The sequence below is a fragment of the Rutidosis leptorrhynchoides genome, chromosome 8 (genome assembly GCF_046630445.1).
Source record: "Rutidosis leptorrhynchoides isolate AG116_Rl617_1_P2 chromosome 8, CSIRO_AGI_Rlap_v1, whole genome shotgun sequence".
Classification (NCBI taxonomy): Eukaryota; Viridiplantae; Streptophyta; class Magnoliopsida; order Asterales; family Asteraceae; genus Rutidosis; species Rutidosis leptorrhynchoides.
The window spans coordinates 9,592,912-9,612,500 of NC_092340.1; the positions used below are offsets into that span (position 1 = coordinate 9,592,912).

At 31.7% G+C, this 19,589-nt stretch overlaps 1 protein-coding gene across 1 annotated transcript in view; it reads left to right on the forward strand.

Moving 5' to 3' along the window:
- Positions 1-17,217: 17,217 nt before the first annotated feature.
- LOC139863116 (alpha-L-fucosidase 1-like) overlaps positions 17,218-19,589 on the forward strand; it is a 2,633-nt gene continuing 261 nt past the window's right edge. Inside the window, exons 1-3 of the mRNA XM_071851763.1 lie at positions 17,218-17,762; positions 18,092-18,331; positions 19,139-19,589. The exon at positions 19,139-19,589 is cut by the window's right edge and continues 261 nt beyond it. Of these exons, the coding sequence (XP_071707864.1) occupies positions 17,218-17,762; positions 18,092-18,331; positions 19,139-19,589 (1,236 nt within the window). The remainder of the gene's footprint in view (positions 17,763-18,091; positions 18,332-19,138) is intronic.

The following is a 19,589-nucleotide window of genomic DNA, read 5'->3' on the forward strand; positions in this document are numbered from 1 at the left end:
TAAGACTTGATTATTTGAAATGAGTTTCATATAGACAATTGACTACCCAAGTAGACCGGCGATTCACGAACATTTAAAACTTGTAAAAACTACATGATGTTATATAAATGGATATATATATATGGTTAACATGAGATTATGATAAGTAAGTATCTCCATAAATATGTTAACAATGAGTTATATGCAAACAAATGAGATTATTGATTTAAGAAACTCAAAAATGATATATATAACGATTATCGTTATAACAACGTCTTACTAAATACATATGTATCATATTAAGATATTGTTACACTATATTTAACATGATAAAATGATAATTAAGTAAATCATTAAGTGTGTTAACAATGAACTACATATGTAAAAACAAGACTACTAACTTAAGGATTTCGAAACGAGACATATATGTAACGATTATCGTTGTAATAGTATTTTAACATATATATATATATATATATATATATATATATATATATATATATATATATATATATATATATATATATATATATATATATATATATATATATATATATATATATATATATATATATATATATATATATATGATGTTAATATATATTTATACACCATGTTATTATGATAACATAACAATTTAACATCTTATTTAAGTATTATAACAATAGATTAATTACATTTAACAAGATCGTTAACTTAAAGGTTTCAAAACAACACTTACATGTAACGACTAACGGTGACTTAACAACTCAGTTAAAATGTATATACATGTAGTGTATTAATATGTATTAGTACACTTTTGAAAGATTTCAAGACACATATCAAAGTACTTGTACTTAGCAAAAATGCTCACAATTACATTCTCATTCATTTTTATCAACAATTCTACTCGTATGTACCCGTATTCGTACTCATACAATACACAGCTTCTAGATGTATTTACTATTAGTATATACACCTTTAATCATTCATTCTTAGTATCCATCTTAGAGTCAAAAACATGTGGAACCATTATTTAACAACTTGTATGACTAATGAGCTAAAAACAAACCTAAGGATCTTTTTTTTCTTCTTTATAACAAGTAATCCCGTTTTTATGATTTCACCTCATTTTTCCATTCCATTTTCTCATACTTACACTCCAAATTCTCTCTCAAAATATTCCTAACATCATACTTGATCATCTCCAAGAATTTTCACCATCTTTTAGCTTCAATTACAAGCTTTAATCATCATAAAAACAACCATTCAAGAACACTTCAAGAAATCTTTCAAACTTGCTAGCTTACTTACAATCTTGCAAATCCATTTCAAGTGATCATCCAATCTCAAGAAATATTTCTTATTTACAGTAAGATATCTTTCTAATTCAAGGTAATACTCATACTCAAACTTTGATTCAATTTCTATAACTATAACAACCTTATTTCGAGTGAAAATCTTACTTGAACTTGTTTTCGTGTCATGATTCTACTTCAAGAACTTTCAAGCCATCCAAGGATCCTTTGAAGCTAGATCTATTTTTTTCTTTTCCAGTAAGTTTATCCACAAAACTTGAGGTAGTAATGATGTTCATAATATCATTCGATTCATACATATAAAGCTATCTTATTCGAAGATTTAAACTTGTAATCACTAGAACATAGTTTAGTTAATTCTAAAATTATTTGCAAACAAAGTTAATCCTTCTAACTTGATATTTAAAATCAACTAAACACATGTTCTATATCTATATTATATGCTAACTTAATGATTTAAAACCTGAAAACACGAAGAACGCCGTAAAATCGGACATACACCGTCATAGTGAAACCGGGGGCTGTTTTGGGTTAGAAAAATAAAAACTAACTTAATCTTTGAATTGGAAGTTTGTTTTCTGGAAAAATGATATTACATATGAACATGATACTATATCCAAAAATCATGGTTAAACACAAAGTGGAAGTATGTTTTTCAAAATGGTCATCAAGATGTCGTTCTTTCGACGGAAATGACTACCTCTTTTAAAAAATGACTTGTAACCTGTATTTCTGACTATAAACTTATACTTTTTTTGTTTAGTTTCATAAATTTCAGTTCATTATGAAACCATAGCAACTTGAATCACTCAAAACGGATTTGAAATAAGAAATGACAGTTAAAACAAAATTGGATAAATTTGCTAGTTTTAGCTACGAAAATTTTGTAACAAATCTAGACTAAACATATCCTAACTAATTTATATTGTATTATACATATTATGTAATCTTAGGATACCATAGACACGTATGCAATGTTTTGACATATCATATCGACCCATCTATATATATATTTCGGAATAACCATAGACACTCTATATGCAGTAATGTTTGAGTTAGCTATACATGGTTGAGATTGATTTCAAAATATTATATATACTTTGAGTTGTGATCTAGCCTGAGACTTGTATACACTGGGTCGTGGATTGATTTGAGATAATATATTGATTTATTTCAGCACATCTAACTGTGGACAACTAGTTGTAGGTTACTAACGAGGAGTGCTAACTTAACAAACTTAAATCATAGAAACGTAATAAAAAATGTTGTGAATATATTTAAATCATACTTTGATATATATGTACATATTTGTTATAGGTTCGTGAATCGACCAGTGGTGAAGTCTTATTTCCAACGAAGGAAAAATCTGTGAAAGTGAGTTATAGTCCCACTTTTAAAATCTATTATTTTTGGGATGAGAATACATGCAGTTTTATAAATGTTTTACAAAATAGACACAAGTGATCAAAATTACATTCTATGTTGAATTATCGAACCTAATATGCCCCTTTTTAGCTTGGTAGCCTAAGAATTGGTGTTTATTATAATTGCCACCAATTAACGCGAATCATAAAGATAGATCAATTTAGCCCAACAAGCCTCATCCGAGTTACGGATGCTTTAGTACTTCAATTTATCATATCCGATGAGAGTCCCGGAATGATGGGGATATTCTATATGCATCCTGTTAAGGTCGGTTACCAGGTGTTCATCATATGAATGATTTTTATGCAGATTGCATGTTGTTTATGAGAAATGGAAATATGAAATATTGTGGTCTATTATTACGATTTGATAAATATATAGGTTAAACCTATAACTCACCAACATTTTTGTTAACGTTTAAAGCATGTTTTTTCTTAGGTGATTATTAAGAGCTTCCACTGTTGCATGCTAATTTATGGACAAGAGTTGGAGTCAGCATGCTTGTATAATATTGTTTAAAAGCTGCATTCGAAGACTTAAATTGATGTGTAATATTATTGTAAACCATTATGTAATAATCATGTGAAAACGCTATATTTTAGATTATCATTATTTGATAATCGTCGTAATATTTTTAAACCTTTATCGATAAAATAAAGGTTATGGTTTGTTTTAAAATCGAATGCAGTCTTTGAAAAACGTCCCATAAAGAGGTCAAAACCTCGCAACGAAATCAATTAATATGGAACATTTATAAATCGATATGAACGGGACATTTCAATATGCTCAATCTGCAAACCAAGGCAATACTTGATTTTTCGAGATCTTTCATTTCAAATTCTTTCTTTAGTAGTTGAATGGTTTTATGGATCTCTTTATTTGTACCTATGATGTTAAGATCATCGACATAAACAGTTATGATCACATATCCAGATGTTGTTTTATTAACGAATACATATGGGCAAATAAGATATTTGTATATCCTTTGCTTATCAAGTAATCACTTAATCATTTATATCACATGCGACCCGAATGTTTCAACCCATATAAAGACCTTTGTAACTTGATTGAGTACATTTTGATTATTACCAAATAATCAAATACTTAAAGTATATTGGTTTGGTGCAATTTGGAAGTCAGCACATGACCTCCTTTTATAACCAAGAAGTTCACTTCTAACTTTATTCTTCTACCAATGTGGGACTAAGCAAAAAAACATAACTTCTACTAGCCAAAATTAAACCAACGGATCTCCACCTTTTGGATATAAGAAGATAACCATGCTTCCACATTGAAAGGATAACCGACTTAGACGCTTCCTCGACGACAACTTCAAGATCCTCATCTCCATGTCGTTGACATTATCTCCTAAGAGACAAAACTTGCATCCCCATCAAACATTGTCAAGACTCGTCAATCATTGTCATCACATACAATCATAACTCTTTAACAAGAATTATCATACTCCACCATAAAGAGTATAGCACTTAGAATATCACATTCCAAGCATTTCATATCGGCACATGTTATATACCCAGCTAAACTTTTATGGTGCAACTTCCTGTTTGGCTTTCCTGGAAGTTTCATCAGCTACAATATCTGTTTCCACCACAAAACCTGCATCAACGCCAAACCAATGCCCATGTGCAATTTGTGAACCGCTAAAGAACATCCCTTTCCATGGTGGCACGGACACACCATCAGGATGACGTGACTTCAGAGAACTTTGTCACTCTCCCACCACTCAGCCCATAACTCATTTTATAACCAAGGAGTTCACCTCCAACTTCATTCTTCTATCAATGTGGGAGTAAGCAAAAAACATATCTTCTACTAGCCAAAATAAACCAACAACCACACCTTTTAAAGCAGGGACACATTGCTAAAGATTGTACGGTGCTTATGCCGGGTTCTGCTACTCCTGCTGCAGGTGGTAGTAATAATGCTGGTAATAATGGTGGTAGTGGTAATGGTAATGTGAAGCCGAGAAATGGTGGTAATCAGAGAGTTTGTTATGAACGCGGTAAGCCGGGGCATTTCCGTGATGCCTGCCCTAACAAGAAGACTACTGAGAATGCACGTGGAAGAGCATTCAACATTAATGCCAGGGATGCTGAGGAAGATCCTAAACTTGTTACGGGTACGTTCTCGGTCAACGATTTATCAGTTTATGTACTATTTGATTCAGAGGCTGATTTGAGTTTGTGTCGAATAAATTAAGCCCAAAAATTAAAACTCCGTTAACTCCTCTAGACAATACTTATGTAGTAGAGATAGCTAATGGTAAAGTGCTTACTGCTAAGACTGTGTATCGTAAATGTAACATTAATTTAGCTGGTAGAGATTTTGAGATAGATTTGATACCGATTAACCTAGGCACTTTCAACATTGTTATTGGTATGGATTGGTTGTCTTCGAATCGTGCTGAGATTGTCTGTTATGAGAAAGCTATTCGTATTACTAATGTGGTTGGAGAGCCGCTGACGGTTTTTGGGGATAAGAAATGCAAACAGTTGAACCTTATTAGCTGTTTGAAAGTTCATAAACATCTTCGCAAAGGTTGTCATGCTATTCTAGCCCATGTTGTTGATTCTGATAGAGAAGAGAAGAGTGTTGGCGATGTTCATATTGTTAGAGATTTTCCCAAGGTATTTTCCGAAGATTTACCTGGCCTTCCGCCACAACGCGCGGTAGAATTTCAAACCGATCTTGTTCCCGGTGCTGCTCCTGTAGCACGTGCTCCTTACCGACTTGCGCTTTCCGAACTTCAAGAATTGTCGAGTCAACTCCGTGAGTTATTAGACAAAGGTTTTATTCATCCCAGTTCGTCCCCTTAGGGAGCTCCTGTCCTGTTTGTTAAGAAGAAGGATGGTTCGTTTCATTTGTGTATTGATTATCGTGAATTGAACAAGGTTACAGTTAAAAACCGTTACCCTCTTCGTAGAATTAATGATCTGTTCGATCAGCTTCAAGGTTCGTCTGTTTATTCTAAAATCGATCTTCGTTCCGGTTATCATCAACTGCGTGTTAAAGAATCTGATGTTCCGAAAACTGCTTTTCGCACCCGTTACGGTCACTACGAATTTCTTGTAATGTCGTTCGGATTGACAAATGCACCTGCTGTGTTTATAGACCTCATGAACCGTGTGTGCAGACCCTATCTGGATAAATTCGTTATTGTATTCATTGACAACATCCTTATTTATTCTAAAAGTGATGAAGAGCACGGAGAGCATTTGAAGTTGGTGCTTGATCTGTTGAGGAAAAAAGAATTGTACGCTAAGTTCTCTAAGTGTGCTTTCTGGTTAAGAGAAGTTCAATTCCTTGGACATATTGTTAGTAAACAGGGAATACAAATTGATCCTGCCAAGATTGAGGCAATTGAGAAGTGGGAAATTCCGAAGACTCCTACTCAGGTTCATCAGTTTCTAGGGTTGGCAGGTTATTATCGAAGGTTCATTCAAGATTTCTCTCGTATAGCGAAACCTCTGACTGCTTTAACGCACAAGGGGAAGAAGTATGAGTGGAAGGATGAACAAGAGACTGCTTTTCAAACTTTGAAGAAGAAGTTGACTACCGCTCCGATATTGTCACTGCCTGAGGGTAATGACGATTTTGTTGTTTATTGTGATACTTCGCGTCAGGGCTTTGGTTGTGATTTGATGCAGCGAAAGAAAGTTATTGCGTACGCGTCACGTCAGTTGAAGATCCACGAGCAGAATTATACAACCCATGATTTAGAGTAGGGAGCTATTGTGTTTGCGCTTAAGATTTAGAGACATTATCTTTATGGGGTCAAAAGTACAGTGTACACTGATCACAAAAGTCTTCAGCATATCCTTGACCAAAAACAGTTGAATATGAGGCAACGAAGATGGGTTGAGACGTTGAATGATTATGATTGTGAACTTTTATATCATCCGGGAAAAGCCAATGTTGTGTCCGATGCGTTGAGTCGAAAAGAGAGGGTTGAACCCCGTAGATTTAGAGCTTTGAATATGACGATTCGAACTAACCTCGCAAGGCAGATTCTTAAGGCACAACAAGAAGCCTTAAAGGAGGAGAATTTTGTGAACGAGAATGTCAGAGGCATGGCTAAGAAGTTTGAGGTACGAGCAGATGGTACTAGATATTTTGTGGGACGTCTTTGGGTTCCGAAGTTTGGTGACCTGCGACAACTTGTTTTAGATGAAGCTCGTAAGTCGAGATACTCTATTCATCCTGGTTCAGGAAAGATGTATCATGATCTTAAGGAGCTATATTGGTGGCCTAATTTGAAAGTTGATGTGGCTACTTATGTGGCTAAGTGTTTGACATGTGCTAAGGTTAAAGCTGAACATCAAAAACCGTCAGGACTTTTGGTGCAACCTGAGATTCCCGAGTGGAAGTGGGAAGGTATTACGATGGATTTTATTACGAAATTACCGAGAGTTGCGGGTGGCTATGATACCATTTGGATGATTGTAGATCGACTCACTAAGTCAGCTCACTTTTTGCCAATTAAGGAAACAGATTCGATGAAGAAGCTTACTCGTTTGTATTTGAAGGAGATTGTTTCTAGGCATGGTGTTCCTGTATCAATCATTTCAGACCGAGACAGTCGATTTATGTCGAGGTTTTGGCGATCATTACAGGAAGCTTTAGGAACTAAGTTGGATATGAGCACCGCTTATCATCCGCAGATGGATGGTCAGAGTGAAAGGACCATTCAAACGTTAGAAGACATGTTGCGAGCGTGTGTTATTGATTTTGGTAATGGGTGGGATAGATATTTGCCGTTGGCTGAATTTTCTTATAATAACAGCTATCATGCAAGTATTAAAGCCGCATCGTTTGAAGCGTTGTATGGTAGAAAGTGTAGGTCTCCTGTTTGTTGGAATGAGGTTGGGGATGCTCAACTCACAGGCCCAGAAATTATTCATGAGACTACCGAGAAGATCGTACAGATTAAGGAAAGATTGAGAACCGCCAGAAGTAGGCAAAAGAGCTATGCCAATAAGAGAAGGAACGATATTGAATTTCAGGTCAGTGATCGTGTTATGTTGAAGGTATCGCCTTGGAAGGGCGTGATACGTTTTGGTAAAAGGGGAAAGTTGAGTCCTCATTTTGTTGGACCTTTTGAGATTATTTAGAGAGTTGGACCCGTGGCTTATCGTTTGAAATTGCCATAAGAACTCAGTGTTGTTCACGATGTTTTTCATGTATCGAATTTGAAGAAGTGTTTGGCTGAAGCCGATGAGACTATTCCTCTGGAGAAACTTCATGTTGATAAGCAACTTCATTTTATTGAGGAACCTGTTGAAATTATGGACTGAGAGGTTAAGACTCTTAAGCAGAGTAGAATTCCTATTGTTCGGGTTAGATGGAACGCCAGACGTGGTCCCGAGTTCACTTGGGAGCGTGAAGATCAGATGAAGCAGAAGTACCCGCATTTGTTCCCAGATGTTGAGTCAACCCCTGCACCTGCTTAAATTTCGGGACGAAATTTCCGTAACGGGAAGGTACTGTAACGACCCTACTTTTTTCGTTATCTTTTACCGTTAATTATTTAACGACCGTTAACTGTTATTCGTGCCACGTCATTTCTATAACCTATATTATTATTTTGTAATAATATATTAATTATTATGTGTTAAATGAATATTTGTATTCATATTTTAAATTGTACGTTTATACGAATCGCGGATTTCTATCCGACGAATCTTTTCGGTTTTCATACCAACGGTCTAGCTTTTGGGATTTTAAGTCCTAATTATTTTAATTATGATATTTTAATGTCATATCTTTATATATAGTATTTATGTATATTTTTCGTCGCGTATTTGTTATCTCTCCGAATTTTCAATCGCGTAGTCGTGTTTTCGCGTTTCTGGTTTCGATCGGGCATTCGGGCCACAAGGAAATTGTGTTTAATCAAATTTGGGCCATGAAGGGACCACCCCATGACCCCATTCGGCCGACCACATGGGAGGGGGAGTATACTCCCATTTGTTTCATTTTTGCAATTCATTTTATCATCTCATTTTTGCAACAAACCTAATTCTAAATTTCTGCTCTCATCCTCTCCTCCCTCCCTCTCCTTGCCATCGCCACACCACCACCACAACATCATCATCATCAATTAAAATTTCTTGGATCATCATATAATCTACATCAACGCGTTCCTCTCATCGATCTCTACGCGATAACACCTCTTGATTCTTGATTAGGGTATAAACCATAACCCTAGCTTTTCAATTTATCATTTATTTTTCTGATTTTACATGTTATATTAGTAGTATGATGAATATATGTTATTGTATTGTTGATTGTATGCGTAGAAATGCTCGATTGAATATGTTTTCGGTTTGATTGTTTTGGGACAGCGGTTTAATTGTTGTTTTCTGGAAATATAACTGACATAAAAGTGAAATTAAAGTGTCTAGATGAGTTCCTCTCATCAAGACATTAATTTTAGACTCCGGATTCATGTTATTTCGATTTTCGGAACATAAGTTATGATTAAAATGGTGTTATATTGAGATTAAAATATAAAAACGAATTGAACCAGGTGTGGTCTGACTTTGTGACCATTTTTAGAGTCTTTAGGGTGTACTAGTGTGTTAGGATTGATGATGGGATGAACTTTCATGTTCGGATGATCGAAATCCGAGCCACGGGCCCACGGATCACCTGTTATGACTAAAACACGTTTTTGAGCGGATTAAAGATCCAAACTGATTAAGGGCTGTAAGTCACGACTTGGTGACTGTTATTGGGATGTTCTTGAGCACATTAAGGTATCGGGTGGGTTGGTTAGGCGAAGATATATATAAGGCTCGCCGAAAACTGATTCCCGGGGCTCAAGTTATGACCCGATGAACTTTTAATTAAAACTTATGATTATAATATTTGACTTATGATATAAATAATGAATTTCATTATTAATAAATTACTTATGATATAAAAAATAATTAATTTAATTTAAGACTTATGATATATATTTATTATATTATTTATTAATTAATTGTGATTTAATTAAACATTTAATTAAACTATGATTAATAATACTTTTATTATTAATGAAAAATACTTATGGTAAGTATTAAACTTATATTATGAGATTATTATAATAAGACTTATAATAAGGATTAATTAATTATTTAATTATTATAAGGCTTAGTTATTATTTAATTATAATTTAATTATTAAATACTTATGATTTAATGATTATAATTAGAAACTTATGATATGATTAATAATTCATTATTAATTAATAATACTTATAATATGATTTAAAATTTATTATTAATTAATAATACTTATATTATGATTAATATTTAATTAATAAATTAAATATTTATGTTATATTAATTATATCATTTAAACTTATGTTAACTTTAATAATTCAATTTAATTTAATTAAACTTATGTTATGACATAATTATACATATATGACCTTAATTAACGTTATAACCTATATTACTATTATAACTTATACTTTTAAAATTTAACGTTGACTATGTTTGACCAAGGTTGACTTTTAAGTTGACTTTCGGTTGACTTTGACTTTCAGTTGACTTTTGTTGACTTTCTAATTAAGGAAATTTTCCTAACTTAATAACTTTCTAAAAATAGCAACTTTCTAAATATGGAAACTTTCTAAATTTAGAAACTTTCATAAAATAGAAACTTTCCTAAAATAGAAACTTTCCAAAAATAGAAACTTTTCAAAAATGGAAACCTGCTAAAAATAGAAACTTTCTAAAAATAGAAAGTGTGTGTCCGTACGCTGTTCCGATCAAACCGATGCATGTTGAGTATTGTTCTATGTCTACTTGCAACATGTACAATAGCTATCATACTAAGACTTGACATAAGTTAGTTATTTATATCGATCTGCTTTATTTATAGGTCGGTGTTGTGATCCCTCCTGATCACTTTACTTCATTTGCTGTTCGCATATTTGTGTGGTTACTTCGTTTGCTATTAAGGTGAGTTATAGTCCCGTTTTTACATACTTTTCAAAGTATATTTTTGGGATGTGATTACATGCATTTTATTTTACGTTTAGACACAAGTGGCAATTAAATTTAAATTATTTGTTATGAGTTGAACAAATATATTCCCTAGTCTGGTAACTGTAATCACTGGTTTCTACTGGTGAACGCGAATCCTACGGATAGATCTATCGGGTTTGACAATCTCATTTCGAGCTAGTCGCGCTAGCAATTTATAATCGGAATCTTTAGTACTTCGTATTTTGTTGTAGATACACTTGTTCAGTGTATATTATTTATTGTGTTTGGCAAGGGTAAATAAAGGGTTAAGTGGTTACCAGGTGGCTCATTGATAATGGAATAATGTTTTATGTTTTCTAACATTTTAAATCTTATGGTCTAAAGTTTATACGTTTATTTAAACCTATAATTCACTCAACATTTTTGTTGACAGTTTACTCGCATGTTTTCACAGGTACTTGAGTTATTTGGTTGCTTCCGCTGTGTTAGAAGAGTCTGCATGCATTTGGGCAGATTTTGTTAAACATTTATGAAACTTTGAACTTGCATTCTATTTTTGGATAATTTAAACTTGTGGGTATTGTTGACAATGTTTTATGTCAACTTTGGTATTTAATATGTTGAGTTACTTAAACTACATATTTTTGGTATATTTCCTTTTTGGAAAACTTTTGAAATAAAAGAATGCAATGTCGTTTGTTAAATTCATTTAAGTTCGATCAAGCTGTGGGACCAAGTGACGGAGCCGTTAAGTGTTTTGACGGGGCCATCACATATGGTTCATAACCTTAATAATTTAAAGGTTCTAAATGAAGTTGATTCTAAATGACAATAATCTATTTGATAATCATTATAAGTGAACAATGTGATTGACGTAAAATTATAGAACTATTAACATTCTGAATGAATAAAAACAAATAGTTGTTTAATAATGGGAACTTCACTGTGATATTTTTCTCTTCATATAGAAAAATATTGGTTGTTTTGCTTTTAAAAAAAAATGTTTTAAAAAGGATAGTTCATAAAATTTAGGTGTTTAATGATTAATAGAGTATTTCAACTCTAAATAGTACACCGTTGAATACATTCAGCACTATATGTCATTATTGGATTAGAAACAAACATGTTAAATGTTAAATAATTTCTTATTCAACGCTTAATCATTTAGTTAAGAAGTAATCAAATACATCTTAATTAAAATTTTAGGGGAGTGATCATCACACACCACTTTTTGATCCATGTACATCTAATTACCTATTATACCTTTAATTATGGTTAGAATAAAAATATAAGTTCAACTCCCTAAATTAATACAGAGCTAAAACTGTAAGTTTATGGAACAAAAGTGTAAGTGGCTCAAAAAGTGGTGTGTGTAGATCACTCCCCTAGTAACATTCGATTATTGATTCGATTGATATTTAGATAAGTTAACTAAAACATTTAAGATAAACCAGTAAAACACTAATTTGCTACAGTATTTTTGAATTGCTACAGTACCCGAAAAGCTACAGTGTTTTCGAAAATCACTATTTGCTACAGTAACTTTGCTATAGTAAAACACTATTTCAAAATAGAAAATGTATATATGTATATGTATATACTACGAGACGATGATTTATAGAAGTAAATGAACAAAACACTCGAAAGTTTAAGATACACTTTGAGTGATATAGTTTATTGATAATTTAAGACTATATTTTAACAAAGGTACGAGTCAGTTTTCTCAGCGTACGAATGGACATTCGAAAAACTGGAACCGGGACATAAGTCGAGTGATGACGTACGACTTATCGGAACAAAAATTGCAGGTTAACTATGCATGGGAATTTAATATAATATATAAATAATTATATAAATTAAATATATTATATATATTATATAATAATATGTCGACAAGGTACACGTTAAACAAATGTGAGCTGTAAAACATCCCCATGCGATCGCATGGGAAAAGGCCTTGGGAGCCATGCGATCGCATGGCAGACCTGGCCTGACCACATCTATAAATTTGATCGAATTCTGTTTTGTAAAACACATATCTCTCTCAATCTATATTACTTCCTCTGTATTTATTTTATTTATATTATTATTATTATTATTATTATTATTATTATTATTATTATTATTATTATTATTATTATTATAAATCTTATTATTATTAGTAGTATTATACATAAAATACTACGACGAGGCCATGAGTGAGTCACTTTTGAAATGGGTTTTCGAGCGGGATAGAGCTAAGGAAATTATGGGTTATAGGTATGGAGGTTATGGGTATTACTTAGGGGTTATGACCATGAGTCAAAGGTCAAACCTAGTGTTTATCATCTCTGTTGCGTCTACGTACTTTCCTACAATTTTGAATCACAATATTGATACGTGAGCATTCATATCTTATCTTTTATATATTACTTGTGTATCCATGTCTAGTGCTCGAGTATATATATTTATGCATGCTTGTATGCTAAATTTCGTCGTTAAACAGTTTATGATGAATCACGAATTAAATACATATATTACTGATAACAGGCATACGATATGCATGTTTTTGGAAAGCTGGCGAAAAATCAATAACTTTTCATTTAGAAATCGCGTAATTTCGATGAACGAATTAAAAGATATGGTCAATTGAATTATGATTGACGTTAATTGAAATTGCTTTTGAATCTGCAATTAATATTTAAACAACTTGTTTGTAAGATTGATAAATTAGATTTTTGAATATTACCAGCCGGGTAAATAAATCCTTATATAAGGCACGTCTCGTTTTGTTGAACAATTGTCAAAATTGACTTTTTGAAACGACTTTGGATAACTTTTGTATGTTGATCTCGAGCATTAGGATTGTGATACACTATGACCTGACCTAGCTTGATAGACAATTATTGACCAACATAGGTTCTCTAGGTTGAGATCTACGGTTATTTGGTATTCCAAGTTTCGGTCACATTTCGGTGAACGACTTTATGTACTGCTAAGGTGAGTTTCATTTGCTCCCTTTTTAATTGCTTTTGCAATAAATATTTTTGGGCTGAGAATACATGCACTTTATTTTAAACGCAATGGATACAAGTACATACTAAATTTTACACTGAGTTTGAACCGAAAATCCCTTAGCTTTGGTAACTAGTAACTGCCAGTTATAAGAACTGTGCGCGAGTAGTAGTATATGGATCCATAGGGCTTGATATCCCCGTCCGAGTTAGAGCACTAGCCTTTTAACGGACGTATGCTATTTGAGAAGCGTACACGTTGGTTTGCGTGTATTATTAAGATGATTATACAAAGGGTATAAATTATATATACGTTAAGTTTAGTTACCAGGGTGCTCAATTTCGTAGAATATTTTGATAAACGTTTCTGGATGAAACAACTGAAATCTTGTGATCCACCTTTATGTACAGATTATGCAAAACATTAATACTATGAACTCACCAACCTTTGTGTTGACACTTGTTAGCATGTTTATTCTCAGGTTCCCTAGAAGTCTTTCGGTGTTTGCTTATATGTTAGACAAGTTATGTGCATGTAGTGTTACATGGCATATTTTTCAAGGAAACGTTGCATTCACCAAATCATCACCATGTATCTTATTTTGACTGCATTGTCAACGGAAGTACTAATGTAAACTATTATATTACGGTGATTGTCTATATGTAGAAATCATCAGATGTCGAAAACCTTTGATTTAAATATTCATTTATGGTGTGCCTTTTCAAAAGAATGCAATATTTACAAAACGTATCATATAGATATCAAATACCTCGCAATGAAATCAATGAATGACGTGTTCGTCCATATGAATTTTGAGCGATCGTCACACTAATCTTCTATATATATATATATATATATATATATATATATATATATATATATATATATATATATATATATATATATATATATATATATATAAATAGTAATTGAGTCCTAGAATCATAAGTATGGTGTATTAAATAAGGTTAACTCAATAATATTTACCCATATAATTTAATAGACGAGCAAAAAGGGTTAAAAGTTACTATGGTAAAAATATATAGAAAAATAAACACCATATTAAATAAAAATGTCATAAATAAATTTGAAGTAATTAATAATTAATAAATATATAAGCCTTTCATCTTCTAAGTAACGTAAGTTATTTTTTTAACCTATAAATATGTCATCTTCATTCTATTTTTCCATATCAATCATACAAAAGAGCATACCATATTACGAATGCTGTATTCTCGATTTTTTTAAGATGGAAAAAGAAGAAATAACATATAGATTATTATAGTATATATATATATATATATATATATATATATATGTATTATTATTATTATTATTATTATTAAACATAATATATGTTTGTTTGTCTTTGTAGGTATGGAAGAAACACCAATTTCAAAATATTGTAAACCGCGTACAAGGCAAGGAGAAACGTGGTTGACTCTATGTTGGATTTATTCGTCCGAAGATCTCTTTTTAATGTTAATGTTATGATTATAATATTGTATATTAATAATTAAGATTATGATTACTATTATGATTATAATTTCATAAGTAGAATTATGAATATGATTACGATTATTATTTTTATTATTATTACATATTAGTTATAATTCATATAACTATAAGATTATTATACGTGTAACGTTTTTTATATATGTAAATATATAGATAATGTTTATTTAATTAAATTATATTAATAATTATATATATATATATATATATATATATATATATATATATATATATTATAGGTGAAACTATTGTTATTATTTATATCATAGTTTAATTTTAAATTTATGACAAAATTATGATAAAGAAAATGAAAAGATTGAAACTAATCATATAATTTATGACCCATAAATTTTACAAATTATGAATGAATATTTATAACTAAACTTAAAACTAAGAAAAATAAAAAGATAACAGTTATTGAAAAGTTTATAAGATTTACTACTCTTTGTGGTGTTATATTTATCTTTATTATAATAGTTAATAAATAATTGTTAGTTTCATATCAGTTGTTATTCAATGTTATGAACATCTAATTTTATTCTATTCACGAGTTTTATATTGTGTGGTGTAGTAATACGTAACGGTTCATGTTTATATTTATAAGTTTTTTTTTATGTAGTCCATTTGTTTATGCATCTACTTATTGTCACAAATGAAGTCTTAAAGAGAGACATTCAAAATTTTAATGGTAAATTGTAAAGGTAATATATGTTTTAATATTATGAATCGTACTACAATATTTAAGTCTTATAATGTATTTTGACATCATTTGTTAACTCATTTGACCACCTTTAGTAAACTTTTGTTTATATATAGTTTCATGGTTAGTACATATGACCCGAATGTGCAGATTTTCATAGTGACAAACAAAAGATATGCACAAAATTCTACTTTACCACTTGCATAATGGACCAACATCAACTTTCACTTCAAGGTTAATATGTTTTCAACCAACTACCTCCATGACTAACCATTCGGAAAACGAATTCAAAAATAGTGAAATTTGAGACAAGTGATGCAACGCATGGGCATTGCCTCCTAGTTTTGATGGTAAACAAGTTATCGCCCTCATTTAATTAATTGTTATTGATACATCCACTCATGTTTGTACTACATCCACCATTCATCATGCATTAAGTACTTGTATCGTACAAGTAGTTAATGGATTATTAATGGTGAATGTAGTAAAAACATTTAAGTACTTCATTTAATTAATTGATAGTTAATACTCCTTATCACTTACTTTAATCAAAGCACCTATTATTGTCATAGGTGGAATTTATCAAATGGTGGAATTTCAACCCATCTCAAAATCTTGCATTCTCGGATTTGTGTCTTGGAAAATCGCCAAGCTCCATGTCTACTATCGGGTCAAAAATTTGGCAATCCGTTGAGTGGGTTTGTTCATACTACATTTGGAAGAATCGTAATTCGGTGGTATTTCAAAACAAAGGTTGGATATCTCCGGTCGCTATTAGCGAAATTCAAGTGAAGTCATTTGAGTTGGTTTCGAATCGTATCAAAGACAAGACAATCGATTGGCATAATTGGCTTACAAACCCATCTTTGTACTTAGTATAATTAGCTCGTGTTGGGTGCTTTCTCCTCGCTCATGTATTTTTTCCTTTGTTTTCTTTCGTTGTATCGGTTATAGCTTAGTCGTAAGCTTTTCCGTTTGTATGTTCTCAATTTGAGTAATAAAAGTATCGCTTGACTTAAAAAAAAAAAAAAAAAAAAAAATTGTCATAGGTATTAATTTTTATCTTCATTTAAGTACTTCATTAAATATAAACAACTAAACTTAGATATATGTAGATGATATTTTGTATGCTATTTAAAATTGACACCCCGTGAATGCATGTTAAAAAAGTAACGTAATTTACGTAAACGACAACTTCTCAACACCTTACACAACAAAATTCCATTCACAATGTATTCCACTTTCTACCCCCTTTCTTTTATTTATATACAGCCACCACAATCCACTACCATAGTCCACCATCAAAATGGCCAATCGTTACCCACTCATAGTTATATATTTTATCATCATACTATCAAATATCGCACCTTCACAAGAACACAAATTCGCAACCACACCACCTTTACCCGTGTCACCTCTCCCATCATACTCGCAACTAAAATGGCAACAAAGAGAGATCATTTTTTTCCATCATTTTGGTGTCAATACATTTACTGACTCCGAATGGGGCACAGGAAAAGAAAATCAAAAAATATTTAACCCAAAAGGCCTTAATACGGCCCAATGGATTGATGTGGCAGTCCAAACTGGTGTTTCGCTTTCTATCCTAACAGCGAAACACCATGATGGGTTCTGCCTTTGGCCTTCTAAATACACGGACCATTCGGTCATTGGGAGCCCGTTGCAAAACGGGCATGGGGATGTAGTAAAAGAATTTACTAAATCGGCAAGTAATCGAGGAGTGGATGTTGGATTGTATTTGTCTCCATGGGATAGGCATGATTATCGATACGGCAAAAATATAGCTTACAATGAATATTACATGGGCCAGTTACAAGAACTACTCAACAAGTAAGTTTTCAATATTATTGTTGTCATTTATTCTAATTGTATACTCCATTAATCCTTTTTTAATTGCTTACCTTTCCATTTTCTTATATCTCGCTATGCTAAAATAACTAATAAAACTCTTTACCAAATCTATTGCTATTTTTTTTTTTTTAATCATTTAGTTATTCATAACTTTCAAACAAGCTTAATTTAAATATGTGAAGAAATGACAATTCATCGATCAATCATTGATTGAATTTATCATTGTGATTTAATTTGTATTAGTGGGTATGGTTTGATTTGATTTGTCATTGTGATTATTAAAATGTGGGGGCATTTTTGGTGTGTAGTTACGGAAATGTTAAAGAGATATGGTTTGATGGGGCAAAAGGTTCAAATGCGCCAAACATGAGTTACCATTTTAATGATTGGTTTGCAATGGTCAAGGAATTACAAAGTACTATCAATATATTTTCGGATGCGGGTCCGGGTGTTCGGTGGGTCGGAAATGAAAATGGGTTCGCGGGAACTACGTCTTGGTCCATCATCAATGGGTCATCTCTATCAATCGGTAATGGTAGCATCGTGGAGTAAGTATATACAGTCTATTTTTATTTCTTACAAAATTGTACTTAAATCAAATTCATTCATAAGTTCATATCATACTACGTATGATAATGTAACAAGCAATAACATGACATGTCGTACAAATATTATATATGATAAAGTTTTAAGAATTATAATAATAATTATTATTAATTAATACTTATTAACTATTAATCTCTAATTAGTAAGTAATAAATAATCATTTAGTATTAATAATTAATAATTTAATACTAATAATTAATTTTAAAAGACAAACAAAAAGCAAGAAAGACAACTATTACGTGATTATCGTCTTATTGTTTGTTTTATAAAACATAATGATAATGATTAATCGTTGAATGCTTTATAATCTAAATGTTTTTAATGTTCTGCTTGAACTTGATTCTTAATAACCATAACATGTGTGATAATTATTCTGAACACTCTTAGATATAAATTTATCTATTACGGAGTATCTTTTTACATTAATAAATAAAAAATAATTGCTTTTTATATAATTAAGAATTAAAAGTGATATAAAAAAAAGTGGTGCTTAACGAAGAGATAATATCAAAATTGAAGGGTTTAATACACATTTTTTTTTTTTATTCGACCTCACTTGTCAGATTTTCGGGCCAAGCCCATTACACTATTATATATTCATCCCCTTTTTTGTAATTACTCCGTACTTTTTTGTTTGCTTGGCTCAAAATCTAATTAAGCTACAACGTTCATTAGACAATAATGGCATTAACAAAACAATGTTGATTTGAATGAATTTCTGAGTAATGATTAGTATTGTTGATACACAGCTACCTAAGCACCGGGGATCCGAAAGGGACTGATTGGATACCAGCCGAATGTGACGTCTCAATCCGACCGGGATGGTTTTGGCACAAATCAGAATCTCCTAAAAAATTAAGCGAGTTACTCAACATATATTACAATTCTGTTGGACGTAACTGCGTCTTACTATTAAACGTTCCACCAAACACTACCGGGTTGATCTCAACAAACGACATTCTACGATTAAAAGAGTTCAAATCTGCAATAGACAAAATTTTTATCAAAAATTTAGCCGAGTCATGTTCTATAAAAGCAAGTAGTACAAGGGGAGGCAAAGATAGTGGATTTGGGCCGGAAATGGTGTTAGATAAAGACCATTTATGGACGTATTGGGCTCCAAAAGATAATGGTGAAAAAGACTGTTGGATTGAAATAACCGCAATAGATGAAGAATTGAAATTTAATGTGGTTAGGATT